The sequence below is a fragment of the Salvelinus fontinalis genome, chromosome 18 (genome assembly GCF_029448725.1).
Source record: "Salvelinus fontinalis isolate EN_2023a chromosome 18, ASM2944872v1, whole genome shotgun sequence".
In the NCBI taxonomy this organism is placed as follows: Eukaryota; Metazoa; Chordata; class Actinopteri; order Salmoniformes; family Salmonidae; genus Salvelinus; species Salvelinus fontinalis.
Window position 1 is genome coordinate 7896644 of NC_074682.1, and position 14493 is coordinate 7911136.

Sequence of the window (14493 nt, forward strand, 5' to 3'; positions counted from 1 at the left end):
CAGAAGTCAGAAATAACATTATAAATATTCACTTACCTTTGATGATCTTCATTAGAATGCACTCCCAGGAATCCCAGTTCCACAATAAATGTTTGATTTGTTCGATAATGTCAATTTATGTCCAAATAGCTACTTTTGTTAGCGCGTTTGGTAAATAAATCAAAACTCACGAAGCGCGTTCACTAGTTGCAGACAATCTCAAAAAGTTCAGTTACGTCCGTCGAAACATGTCAAACGATGTATAGAATCAATCTTTAGGATGTTTTTAACATAAATCTTCAATAATGTTCCAACCGGAGAATTCCTTTGTCTTCAGAAAAAGCCAATGGAACGGGAGCTACCTCTCATGTGAAAGCGCGTGACCTGCTCCTGGCACTCTGCCAGACCTCTGACTCAATCCCCTCTCATTCAGCCCCCCTTTACAGTAGAAGCCTCAAACAAGTTTCTAAAGACGGTTGACATCTAGTGGAAGCCTTAGGAAGTGCCCAATATCCCACTGTATCTTCAATAGGGGCTGAGTTGAAAATCAACCAACCTCAGATTTCCCACTTCCTGGTTGGATTTTTTTCTCAGGTTTGTGCCTGCCATATGAGTTATGTTATACTCACAGACATCATTCAAACAGTTTTAGAAACTTCAGAGTGTTTTCTATCCAAATGTACTAATAATATGCATATATCAGCAACTGGGACTGAGGAGCAGGCAGTTTATTCTGGGCACCTCTGGGCACCATATTCATCCAAGCTACTCAATACTGCCCCCAGCCATAAGAAGTTAAACTGACAGATTTTGATGGGGGGTTTCTTATTATGTTACTTAGGTTGACTCACAGGTGAGTCAATAGACTGCATCTGAAAATGGATACATAGCGTTTTGGAATTAAACTCTTCATATGAGAAATGTTTGCAGTTTCAGGGATTGTTCTATTTTTCACTATTTTAACCATGGACTTTTGAATTGCAGAGAAAGATCACAATGACTGAAAGGTCCAATGAGAGGTCCATGCTTGAGAAAGAAAAACGGGTGAGATCCTCATTTCACAAGATGTTTGCCTATGCACTTTCTGTTTACTTCTCTTGTTCTGGTACAACATGTCTATTTGATTATATTTTGTTTTATTAGTTCAAGTCATGGTCAGGCTGATAGCCCTGTCATGTTTAGTCTCATTGTGGCTTGTGTCATCTCTTCGCTGTAGGAAACACGTGTCCTTCAGAAGAAGATATCAGACATGGAAGATGAAGTGAAGGTATCTGTCCAGAATTGATCAATTTCCTCTAGATGGACCAGCTGCAAAATCAAAATGTGCTATATATTGTACAAATTCATGAAAACAAAAATTTGCTTTTTGGTCTTAATTGAAGGTAAGGGTTAGGCATACGGTTGAGGGGGTTAGGTTTAAAATCAGATCGCATGACTTTGTGGCTGTGCCAGCTAGTGACTACCCTACAGAGCTGCCTCCAGTACAAGATGGCGCAAGATGGCGCCGACAGAGATGGTCGCCTCGCTTCTAGTCCTTAGGAAACTATGCAGTATTTTTTTTTATGTATTATTTCTTACGTTGTTAGACCAGAAAATCTTAAGTGTTATTACATACAGCCGGGAAGAACTATTGGATATCAGAGCGACGTCAACATTAAGACCAGGAATATAACTTTCCCGAAGTGTATCCTTTGTTTGCACCACCACACAGGACATTGGATCTGATTCCAGAGTCCGACCCAAAACAACAATGCCGCAGAAGATGTAGACGGAGTGGCCTCCTGGTCAGACTTTGAAGGCGTGCACAGCACTCACCGCCTACAAGTATATTTCTCGCCAATGTCCAGTCTCTAGATAACAAGATAGACGAGATTAGGGCAAGGGTTGCTTTCCAGAGAGACATCTGGGATTGTAACATTCTCTGTTTCACGGGAAAATGGCTCTCTCGGAATATGTTGTCGGAGTCGGTACAGCCACCGGGATTCTTTATGCATCGCGTCGACAGAAATTAACATCTTTCTGTGAAGAAGGGCGGGGGTGTATGCTTCATGATTTGGTGTAACCGACTCATGGTGTAATCGTAACAACATACATTAACTCAAGTCCTTTTGTTCACCTGACCTAGAATTCCTTAATCAAATGCCGACCATAGTATCTCCCAAGAGAATTCTTGTTGGTTATTGTCACAGCCGTGTATATCCCCCCTCATGCCGATACCATAACGGCCCTCAAGGAACTTCACTGGACTTTATCCAAACTGGAAACCATATGTCCTGAGGTTGCATTTATTGTAGCTGGGGATTTTAACAAAGCAAATTTGAGAACAAGGCTACCTAAATTCAATCAGCATATTAATTGTAGCACTCGTGTGGGCAATACACTGGATCACTGCTATTCTAACTTCCGCGATGCATACAAGGCCCTCCGCCACCCTTCTGCAAATATGACTCTGACTCCATTTTTCTCCTACCATCCTATAGGCAGAAACTCAAATAGGATGTACCCGTGACTATTCAATGGTGGTCTGACCAATCGAAATCCACGCTTCAAGATTGTTTTGATCACACAGACTGGGAATTGTTCCGGGCAGCCTCAGAGAATGACATTGATTTATACGCTGATTCAGTGAGTGAGTTTATAAGGAAGTGCATTGGAGATGTTGTACCCACTGTGACTATTAAAACCTACCCTAACCAGAAACCGTGCATAAATGGCGGCATTCGCGCAAAACTGAAAACGCGAACCACCGCATTTTAACCATGGAAAGATGACTGGGAATATGGCAGAATATAAACCGTGTAGTTATGCCCTCCAAGGCAATCAAACAGGCGAAATATCGGTATAGGGACAAAGTGGAGTCGCAATTCAAAGGCTCACACACGAGACATATGTGGCAGGGTCTACAGGCAATTACGGACTACAAAAAGAGAACCAGCCACGTCACAGACACCGACGTCTTGCTTCCAGACAAAGTAAACACCTTCTTTGCTCGATTTGAGGATAATACAGTGTCACCGACGCGGCCCGCTATCAAGGACTGTGGGCCCCCCCTCTCCTTCTCCGTGGCCGATGTGAGTAAGACATTTAAACGTGTTGACCCTCACAAGGCTGCCGGCCCAGACAGCATCCCTAGCCGCGTCCTCAGAGCATGCACAGACCAGCTGGCTGGTGTGTTTAAAGACATATTCAATCTCTCCCTATCCCAGTCTGCTGTCCCCACATGCTTCAAGATGGCTACCATTGTTCCTGTACCCAAGAAGGCAAACATAACTGAGCTAAATGACTATCACACAGTAGCACTCACTTCTGTCATCATGAAGTGCTTTGAGAGACTAGTGAAGGATCGTATCACTTCCACCTTACCTGCCACCCTAGACCCACTTCAATTTGCACACCGCCCCAATAGGTCCACAGACGATGCAATCGACTTCACACTGCCCTATCCCATCTGGACAAGAGGAATACCTATGTAATGCTGTTCATTGACGGCAGCTTAGCATTCAACACCATAGTACCCTCCAAGCTCGTCATTAAGCTTGAGTCCCTGGGTCAACCCCGCCCTGTGCAATTGGATCCTGGACATTGATGGGCCGCCCCCAGGTGGTGAAGGTAGGAAACAACATCTCCACTTCGGTGATCCTCAACACGTGCTCAGCCCCCTCCTGTACTCCCTGTTCACCCATGACTCCGTGGCCATGCACGTCTCCAACTCAGTCATTAAGTTTGCAGATGACACAACATTAGTGACCTTGATTACCAACAATGACGAAACAGCCTACAGGGAGGAGGTGAGGGCACTCGGAGTGTGGTGTAAGGAAAACAACCTCACTCAACGTCAACAAAACAAAGGAGATGATTGTGGTCTTCAGGAAACAGCAGAGGGAGCACATACCCCTATCCACATTAACGGGACAGCAGTGGCGAAAGTGGACATTTTAAGTTCCTTATCGTACAACTCACGGACAAACTGAAATGGTCCACCCACACAAACATTTGGGTGAAGGAGGCTGAAGAAATGTAGCTTGTCACCTAAAACCCTCACAAACTTCTACAGATGCACAATTGAGAGCATCTTGTGGCTGTATCACCTCCTGGTATGGCAACTGCACCACCCTCAACCGCAAGGCTCTTCAGAGGTTGGTGTGGTCTGCACAACGTATCACCAGGGGCAAACTACCTGCTCTCCAGGACACCTACAGCACCTGATGTCACAGGAAGGCCTAAAAGATCATCAAGGACAGCCATCACCCGAGCCACTGCCTATTTACCCTGCTACCATCCAGAAGGCGAGGTCAGTACAGGTGCATCAAAGCTGTGACAGAGAGACAGAATCTGTTTTTCAATCTCAAGGCCATCAAACTGTTCAACAGCTGACACGGAGACACTGCTGTCTACATACAGCCTCAAAATAATTTTAGGTACTTTAATAACTGGATCACTAGTCACTTTAATAATGCCACTTTAATAATGTTTACATATCTTACATTACTCATATCTATATAATGTATTTTATACCATCTATTGTATCTTGTCAATGCTGCTCTGTCATCGCTCATCCATATATTTATATGTACATATTCATATTCCACCCCTTTACTTAGATTTGTGTGTATTAGGTAGTTGTGGAATTGTTAGATTACTTGTTTGATATTACTGCACTGTCGGATCTTGAAGCACAAGCATTTCGCTACACTCGCATTAACGTCTGCTAACCACGTGTATGTGACCAATAAAATTTGATTTAAGTTGGTCAATACCAACCTGCTTGAATTTACTGAATTGATACCGAGAGTTGTTCATTGTTTGACCAATTCAGGACCCTTTTCCTGTGGCTTATTGCCTGTTCTTGTCTCTCTTGAGAATATTTCCAATAGACTAAACTGAGCCACAGCAGAGACAGAACATATTCCCAAAACACACTCTCCACAAGAGGCCCAGCTATCACAAAGCTGCCCTGCAGACAAATGGAGAACAAGAACTATCAGGAGAGGCTCTGGGATGTGACTTGGTACTATAGTGTTACTGTCTATCAAATGGCACCCGATTCCCTATAATGCACTGCTTTGTGATATTCTAAGATGGCATCGTTTGTCACCATTATGCCCTGTTGGCTGTGGCTTGTAAGAGTGCTTTGATTGATATTCATCGTGTGAGCAAGCCATTAGTATTTGTCTGCATTCACTACTGCCACAAGCATCTGCAGTGTTCCATACACAAGGGTACAGACAACAACCTCTTATTATCTCTGCATGAGAGCTCTCAATAAAAATGGAACACTGAACTGAATATACAATATCTCTGTGGGCAAACACTGTGGGGCCATACTTGCGAACATAAGCAACCATTTACATTTAAATGGGTTCTCCAGCTCAAAATGCGTATCAGCCAATGAAAGGCATCGATTTACTTGCATGTGATAGAACGCCTAATTGTAGCTGGTCCCATCAGATAACATGGCACACGTTAGCTCTATGCTAACTTTTTCATTAGCCTATGAAAGATCTCAAACTTTATATCCACCAACCAATGGCATTTCTTAAAATAGGTCAACCCTGGCCACTAGAGAGACTTTAAACCTACAAATTCAAGGTTTACTTGTTACATTGGTCTGTAACAAAATGTCAGGGGCCAATATTGAACTGATGCATCCTTGACTAGGCTACAAGTGGTAGACAACATTTTTACGGTTTCACACCTGACAAATTCCCACGATTTGATCAATTTCACACACAAATGAGGTCCTTACAATGTGTAAGTGTATTGTACATCATTAAATCCATAAGGCTCTTCAAGTTTTTTTTTATCAAATAGTAGCCATATCATTGTAATCATCGCTTCTCTGTGGTACACACTGCTAAAGCGGTTGACTTGCAACCGATAGTGCACTTTAACCGTGGGTTTGAACCCCCCTCGCTTTTTGGTTGAGGAAAACGCTGTTCACTGCCAGTCCTTATGCTCGATTCAAAACGCATGTGACGAAGTGGATGATTATAACAATGCATAGCGTTTAGCCTGCATGTAAGTGTGCCCTACAAAATCATATAATGACAGCCAAATGTCTTCCAACATTAAGACTGTTGATTTTGAGTCCTGCAGACTTCTTTAAAATAGCTACAATACTGCCATCTGTAGGGTGATAACGAGAGTGCACATTACCTGATGTACACATTGTAATGTTCATGTTTTTTGTGTCAAATAACGCATATGTAGATGATTAAAAATGCCTTAATTTAGGTGTACACATCCATGTAATATAGCCTATTCAATGTGATTATTAGGCAACAACAGTGTGTTTGTGTGCAAGGCTGAAGAAATAGGTAGCTCCTTTATTAAGTTCATTCATAATCTTAATTTTCAAGCTGTTGGCATCCCTTTTCAACACACTAACAGTGCTTGGCTTGGGCAGGAGCTTACCGGAACTGAGTACCGGCACCACAAATGTGCAGTTCCTGCACCTAAATATAAAGCGTCCCGGCACACGAAATAAATACTGGCACTTATTTTAGTCCGAGTCAAGAACTGCACACTAACATAATACATGGAAATAAACATTTCAGAGGGGCGGGTGGACTCATCTGAGATTCGAACCCTTCCATCATCTGCGACAATTACATGGACTAGGCACTTTACACAGAGTAATTTGACCAGTCAGTCAAATTGTCACGATCGTTAGAATGATTGGACCAAGGCACAGCATGCGTAGAGTTCCACATGTTTTAATCAAAGAAACTCACCAAAATACAGAAAACAAACAAACCGTGACAAAATTGCAGTGTTAACAGGCACTACACAAAACCAAGATCCCACAAATCAAAAAGGGGAAATGGCTGCTTAAATATGATCCCTAATCAGAGACAACGATAAACAGCTGCCTCTGATTGGGAACCATACCAGGCCAACATAGAAATACAATCACCTAGATGACCCACCCTAGTCACACCCCGACCTAACCAACATGGAGAATAAAAAGCTCTCTATGGTCAGGGCGTGACACAAATACATGTGATAGTTGCTTTGATTATCAGAACATTATTATGGACTTAGGTATGTTAAGGAACATGTCCAACTACTTCAATTATTTTAATTGGCTGATGCACTTGTGCCAGGATATAATCAGTGGCACCTGTTGAAGTTAGCATAGGGCTAATGTGTTCCACGTTATTTGATGGGACAAGCTACAATTGAGAATTTGTCACAATAAATCAAATCAAACTTTATTTGTCACATGCGCCGAATACAAGTGTAGACGTTACTGTGAAATGCTTACTCACAAGCCCTTAAACAACAGTGCAGTTCAAAAAGAGTTAAGAAATGATTTACCAAATAAACTAAAGTAAAAAAGAATTAAAAGGAACATAATAACGAGGCTATATACAGGGAGTAGCAGTACCGAGTCAGTGTGTAGGGGTAGAGGTTAGTTGAGGAAATGTGTACATGTAGGTAGTGGTCAAAATCAACGATTTTAATTGGCTAATACACATTTTGAGTTGGAGAACCCAATGAACTAAATGGTTGCTTATGTTTTCAAGTATGGCCCCAGTTGACTCGGAAGAGAGAGGGGTGATGAATGTGTCAGTCATTGTCATTTGTTCTGTATATCACACTTGGACTAGAGTTTTTTTTTGTAAATCAGCATGAATTGGTGCACTTTCAACTTTTAGCTTTCCCTTTAACAAACAGTACAGCATGTAGATGTTATGTTTCACTAACCCCAACCCTAACCCTAACCCTTCTCGGTTTGCTCTGTTTGCTTGTCTGCTGTCCTCCACAGATCCAGACAGAGCTGAAGAATGAGAACCAGAGACTGAAGGACGAGAACGGAGCCTTAATCCGGGTCATCAGTAAACTGTCTAAGTGAGAGGAGGAAGAGAATGATCCAACTTATTTCCAATTTTTACCCCAACTTCACCACCACCGCTACATTCAAATCACGACAGGAATGACAGATAGGCGCCAACGTTAAATCCTTCTTTGATGCTCCTTTCACTTTTCTCATCTGTCCTCAGTTGATGGTTATATTGCACACAGATAGTGTTCACACACAGTTAGCATATTAGCATTTTTTTAATGTATTTATGGATTGTTATAATGCATACTTATATCGTCACAGCACATTGTACTGTACGAATGTCTACGAAGGTTTTAATCTGTGAACTGGTGTAAGAGTTGGTATATTATGATGTTCTAGCTAACGAAGTTGCATTTAATGTTTCTTTTAAAACTGCATCACCTGAAAAGTCTCCTGAGCCTTGTATAAATAATTTATAATGATTTTCTACGCTGCAATCCAATGCAATCTCTTGTATGCACTGTCATCAAATGGTCATGTGTGGTAATGCATCTTACTGCAGAGGCCTACAGTATGTATGACATGATCGACAACCAGGGTTGGTACACATTTGTAAGCAATAATAAAGCAGGTAAAGATTATATGAAGAGTTGAATTTGAAAATATAATACAACAATTATATCGTTTTACAAACCACGCAAGACAAGCATACGTAAAAGACCTTTATTTCCTATGATTACTATGATAACATATAGATACGTCTGTGGAGACATTCCATGTTTTGGTTCCCTTGAGGTTCTTAATAATATCACATTGACTGATCTATTGATACAAGAGCTGGAGGATTTGGAGTCTTTTTGCTGGACAACAACATGTTTGTTGGTAGGGAAATAAATCATGCAATCCACAAAAGGCACAACTACTGACACACGCGCGCACACATACGCACACCTCTACAACGAGACAAAAAACAATCAAGTTCAAGCATTTCCCTTGTCCATGTTGTTGAATAGTATAGAAGGAGAGGAGGGAGTGAGGAGGAGAGGCAGAGGGGAACAGTTCTTTGGAAGTCTTGGAAGTATGGTGGCCATGGAGGATCAAAACGCTATGCATAAAGAGGAACCCTATTTTTTTTTTTTTTTTAAAGCAGCGAGGTTGGCAGTATTGCATTGCGAATGTAGCTCTGCACTGTTTGGGTCCGCCCCATACTCAAAAGAGTTCCATAGACCCAGGAAGACAGGGATTTTGTTGCCTGCATTGCAGTAATTTGAAGAAAAAAAACTCATTTTCTGTTGTTCACTGAGAAACCGCTAGAAGAACACAGGCGCTATTGGTCCTATTGCAAAATACAACTTTTAAAATAGACAGAATAATGGTCTATAAAACAATCATTATCAACCCAAGCATACTCAATAGGAGGGATATGGGAAACATGTGAGGAAGTAACAGTATTCATTCATCACCACAATTAAACTCGTATTTTGAGTAATAACTGCATAACTGGAATGGAGGTTGTACTATATGTGTTATATAAATCAGATGTATACTTGCAATCGGTGTATTAAGAGCATGGAAAAATGAACGTAATTTTGCAATCGAGTAACATTTCACTCTTTTTCTGCTATTGGCTCTTTATGCTAGCATAAAACATTGTTTTGCATTCCATGTGCAAATTATACGAACGACTGAAGGTTCATTTAAACTTTTTCCAAACATAGGTATGTATATGATCATCCCAAAAAGCCAAGCAGTCATTTGATTTAATAAATGCAGAGGCATGTATATCTCACAATATTAACTCAAAGTCATGCCAAATAATGTTGGCAAACATAACCGCTATTATCATGTTAAGTACCTATATATAAGCAAAACACATATTATATAATGTGAGGTGAAAATCCAACAGAGCTGGCACAGGTGATTATATAGAGGAACAAATATAATATAATTCACATATAAATATACATATTCAGTAGATCATTTTTAAGCTATTCTGTCATAGGAAAGTGATAAAGTCTGAACCAGCCACTCTGTTAATATCTCTATAAGGTTTTTATATGAGTAGTAATATACCTTTGCTCAGAGTATGGATACCTAAGAGGTGTTTTAGGCTTGGTTACTAACCTCACAGATGAGCTCTAATGTTTCAGTGCTCAAGTTGTATGGCTTTTCTTCTTATTTCGATCAACATACTAAAAAAGACACATTGAACTGTTATATGAAGCATCGAATGACAGCAAGCAGAGGTCTACTCAGGGTAAATATATAAGAGGTATTGAAAGAGGGCTACAAGTCCATGCTTTGACTTCTATACAGTGAGTTATGAACCTGTCACTAAACAGTCTAAGGAAGGTCTAGTACTTGGACTTACATTTGTGTAGTACCATCATCTGACTTAGTAATGGGCCAATACTGGTCAACCCAACACAACAGATACAAATTATTTTTTGATAAGGCAGTTACTACAACCTCTGGCAGGATAAACGAAGGAAACACTTATGGCACATATAATTACAAAGCAAGAGAGCTCGTGAATGTTGTCCTTTTGCAATAAATACACAATAAATCATGGCCATTAAAGACCATGCACACATACAAGTGAATGCAGGACATGTTGGTAATATTGCATTTTTACTTGTAGTATATAGTAAAATATTTAGGGTTGACCACAGTAGACGGATTGAAAGGATTATACAATTAACACATACTAAAAACAAGCATGCAACGTTTTGGTCTGCTAAATGAATACCCACACAGTAAAAATCAACACTTGAATTCCAGGCAAGAAAATAGCCTTTAAAATCCATATACTATGCAGACATACATTGAGTCCCATAGCCTTTAGGGAAAATACATAAAATGTGCAGTCAATGCATATTTTCTCTCCATTTTATTATCAAAAAGACATTGGACACAAACACACACACACACACTATATAATTATGATTTCTCTTTAAAACATGCCGATATTTACAACATTGTATAGTTACATGCTGCGTTAACAAATTTGCTCGATGCATAATGTTTACAGAAGGAAGAGAGCGAGGGAGGCAAAACTACAATGGACTTATTTGCATTCTAACGTTCACCCCCCTTTCAGTTTGATTAGCTTCTATACAATGGCCTCTTGGACATCAAAATCATAGGATGTCTGAATGAACAACGCCCTTGGGAAAAACAGGTTTGAATAAACAGCGGACAATGCACAATGTTTCAGTACTTTGGCATCTTACAGTAAGGGTTACATACTAAGCAGGTTGCTGATGAGCGTGTGGTGCAAAAGCCAAAGCCATTGACATGAAGGTTTGCACAAAGCATAAATCATGCCTACTTTACTCTCGTTTGTTTCATGCAAAAGCTGCATTTGTATGTACCAGTTGCTTGATGATTACCTTTTCATCATTAAAATGTGAGCATCCAAAAATGGAATGAATAACCACACTACAGTCATCCTCAGCTGAGAGAAATAGACTTTGGGCCTCATGCAAGCACACATTTTAACTGAGGAAACATCCCCTCCAGTATGTTTGTATCAGTCATTTCAGAGATGCACAGTGATTTACAATTCACAGGCAGTGGCTGTAACAAGCAGATGGTCCCATTTTATAACATATGCCCCTTTCATCTTGATAGCACTAATGCCAAAAATGAATTCACAATCGTGTACAGGGTGTAATGTTGTTTAGTAGAATGTGATTACTCGTTTTTCTTTATTTTCTTGAACATAAATCCTCAACATTTTGTATCTTTGACTTAAAATAGTAAAGGGTCAAATGTGTTTTCAACGACAGAGATAAATTATTTCTTCATTTTTACTTTGGCCATGGATAAGTAAACACACTTACATCCAAGGGGTCAAAAAAGGTCTGCAACACATTGGCAGTTTCCTTGGACTGTGTCATTATGACTTTTGCCAGGTATACAGTTTACCTCAGTGCATAATTAAGTTGGGAGCCTAATGTACTTCACCAAACTGTTTCATCAAAAAGGCACCCATGAACTCCTCCCAGACTGTGTATCACTCGGAAAGCCGTAACTGCATAGAAATTATGTTTGATTAATAATCATTAACTGCAAAGTCAAATGACATTTTTGCCACAATATGGCTCTCTCACATATGTATGGGAATACATATAATAATAATAATATAATTGGAATAACAAAAAAACATTGCATTGTGAAGTTCTGTTAGAAAGACATTCTGGAATGGATTGCTGCATTGTATTAACTTTATACCTAATACCATCTCACCTAAACCCTTTACATAAGGAGATTTCAAACGGTTCGGTATGAGACATCTCTCAATATTCAGTCTACTGCAAGATATGGCACACTTATGGTTTGAGAACAAGATATATGCTATTAGGAATCGGTTTGGCATGGCTTATGTAGAGCAGTGAGAGCATAAGTAAAGCATGCATAATGTTCTATAAACTAAATGAAGACGCTATAACCATCATCACTCTCATTGAGCCTTTCCCTAAGCATTCATTATCAGCATCTAAGCATCTGGTGCTAAAACGCATGCTGACATGAAACACAGATCCATTTATCAATCAATCAATCGTTCAATCTCCCTCTTCTCACAATACACTAAATATGTGAAATGCTATGATGTTGAAAAAGGGTTGTTCGTGTTCTTCAATTTAACTATGAATACGCTGATATTTTAGATGTTTCTTGTTTTGTTCAGTGTTTCAAGTAGACATGACAGAATCATGTGCAAGTCATGAGTTTCATGCAGTGTAGGAGGGTTGGGGAGGGAGGGTTTCTGAGTTGGTTAGTTGGTAATCAAATCGGCCAAGTTAAGTTACTTTTTTGCATTTAAACCTGCCAGCGCCGCATCTATATCCTCCTCCTGTTGTAGTGGATGCCACTGGGCAATGGGACGCCTGGGGTTAGAGAGCATGTCAGACCAATGCTTCAGACCAGGGCCCGTCGCCTTGCTTCCCACAAATATCTTCCCAATGGCGTCATTCTTGCCAATCTTGTCATAATCAAACACTGTCACCACCACCAAGATTTTCTAATGAGGAAAGAGAGAGAAAAAAATGTTTAAAGTAGATTGTGCATGTGTGCACTCACATAATCACGTAACCATTCATATGCAAGCCTCATACAGTAGGTATTAAACCACTAGGGCTTAAAATAGGGCTTAAGATTTTCTTTCCAAATGTAATTGCTGTAAGCATCAAAGCATAACACAAATCTAAATGTGGTTGTAGGCCTACAGAAAAAAAATAACACCACTTCAACAAACTGTATGAAAAAAATATCAATCCTTTGCTCGTCAAATTTGTAAAGTGTTCTATACCTGCATCATGTCCATTGGGATCTCAAAGCTGAAGGACTCGTTGTAGTACGGATTCAGAGTGTTCTTCTTCACCGTGGTCTTCTTCTTCTTCAGTTTCTTGCCGCCCTGCAGCAACGCGATCTTCACATAGGGATCTGCAAAGAAAGACCAGCAGATATGTAATCACTCATTTCATGTTTCATTGCATTGCTTCGGTAGAGCAAAATTGTGATGTGACATGAGTTGCTTGCTAATTAGACAAAGAATTCAGAGAGCTCATTAATGTAACGTACAGTAATGCAATGTCTGCAAATAAATCAGAGGCCCTGCATCACTGAGATGTTTCATTAATGGCAGATTGGCATGCCTGCTTGGTTGGAAATAATCTATTGTTATGTCCAGTGGTTTGCCCTACCAGACAGTCCACCACAAGCTTATTTTTAACAGCAGACACACTAGACATTTTTTCCCCCCAAATTGTACCAAAATAGGGTTATTTGACTTGTGACCCTTTTAGGGGCTCAGTAGAGTACTTTCTTGAAGGTGCTATGTAGAACCGCCTATTAAAGGTTCTATAAAGAATCAGTTCTATCATGAGATGTTTCAAATAGCATAATAAACATTTCACCTCTGAAACAGTTATCTACAGGCAATTGGTATATGATATGTATGATGATGAAGGTAATCCGTTTTTAACATTGTTATGCTACTGTGTTGTAGTATGGCGTTGATCATGCTGATTTACTCTCACCTGGGAGTTGTATCAACCTGACTCAACCATGTCAAATGATGAAGTTAGTCCAAAAATATAAACTCGAATATACTTGCAGACCCTTCTCATTGATGGTATCGGACTAGCCACCTCAACAGAACCCATGAATATAAACACACAGACACAAGACAGGTAGAATAAAACAACAAAATAATAGGCACCACACAGTAAGTGAAATAATGCAACATTAAGAACAGGAATTCATAATTACCCAGAAGCATCTAGCGAAGGACTGCTTCAATATTGTAAAGATCAATTTGGAAGGGAAGGGTTCTACATCGAGAAAGGTTCTTTGAGAAGACATGGTTCTACATAGAACCATCACTCACTGCAAAGAACCTCTCAAGAACCCTTTAAGAATCTCAAGAGTAAACTGTACGTCCAGTGGAAGTCTTAACGTACCAGACAGTCCACCCACGTCCATCTTCTTGAGGTTCTTTGCCTCCAGGATACAGACAGTGAGTTTGCCAGCGGTGGGCACGTAACGAAGAGAGATACAGATGTCTCCCAGCTTCTCAGGCTGCATGGAGATTAAGGACAGAGAGAGGGCAAGCACAGAGAGAACAACGACACAGAGAGGGGAAAAATATAAAACAATTGTCAGAGTTTGGCTGTTGTTACTTCTGATGGGGCAACACTCCCGTCCAACGACTAGCTTAG

The 14493-nt window shown here is 40.2% G+C and overlaps 2 protein-coding genes across 5 annotated transcripts in view; one reads left to right on the plus strand and one right to left on the minus strand.

Moving 5' to 3' along the window:
- LOC129814885 (protein phosphatase 1 regulatory subunit 12B-like) overlaps positions 1 to 8409 on the plus strand; it is a 33942-nt gene extending 25533 nt beyond the window's left edge. The window contains exons 5-7 of the mRNA XM_055868012.1: positions 964 to 1023; positions 1196 to 1246; positions 7751 to 8409. Of these exons, the coding sequence (XP_055723987.1) occupies positions 964 to 1023; positions 1196 to 1246; positions 7751 to 7837 (198 nt within the window). The 3' untranslated portion in view covers positions 7838 to 8409. The remainder of the gene's footprint in view (positions 1 to 963; positions 1024 to 1195; positions 1247 to 7750) is intronic.
- A 68-nt stretch (positions 8410 to 8477) lies between these two features.
- Positions 8478 to 14493, minus strand: part of LOC129814884 (synaptotagmin-2-like) — a 72080-nt gene continuing 66064 nt past the window's right edge. For all 4 annotated transcript variants that reach the window (XM_055868009.1, XM_055868008.1, XM_055868010.1 and 1 more), the window contains 3 exons: positions 14236 to 14353; positions 13083 to 13216; positions 8478 to 12794 (listed from right to left, as the gene is read on the minus strand). In XM_055868009.1, coding sequence (XP_055723984.1) covers positions 12579 to 12794; positions 13083 to 13216; positions 14236 to 14353 — 468 coding nt within the window. In that variant the 3' untranslated portion in view covers positions 8478 to 12578. The remainder of the gene's footprint in view (positions 12795 to 13082; positions 13217 to 14235; positions 14354 to 14493) is intronic.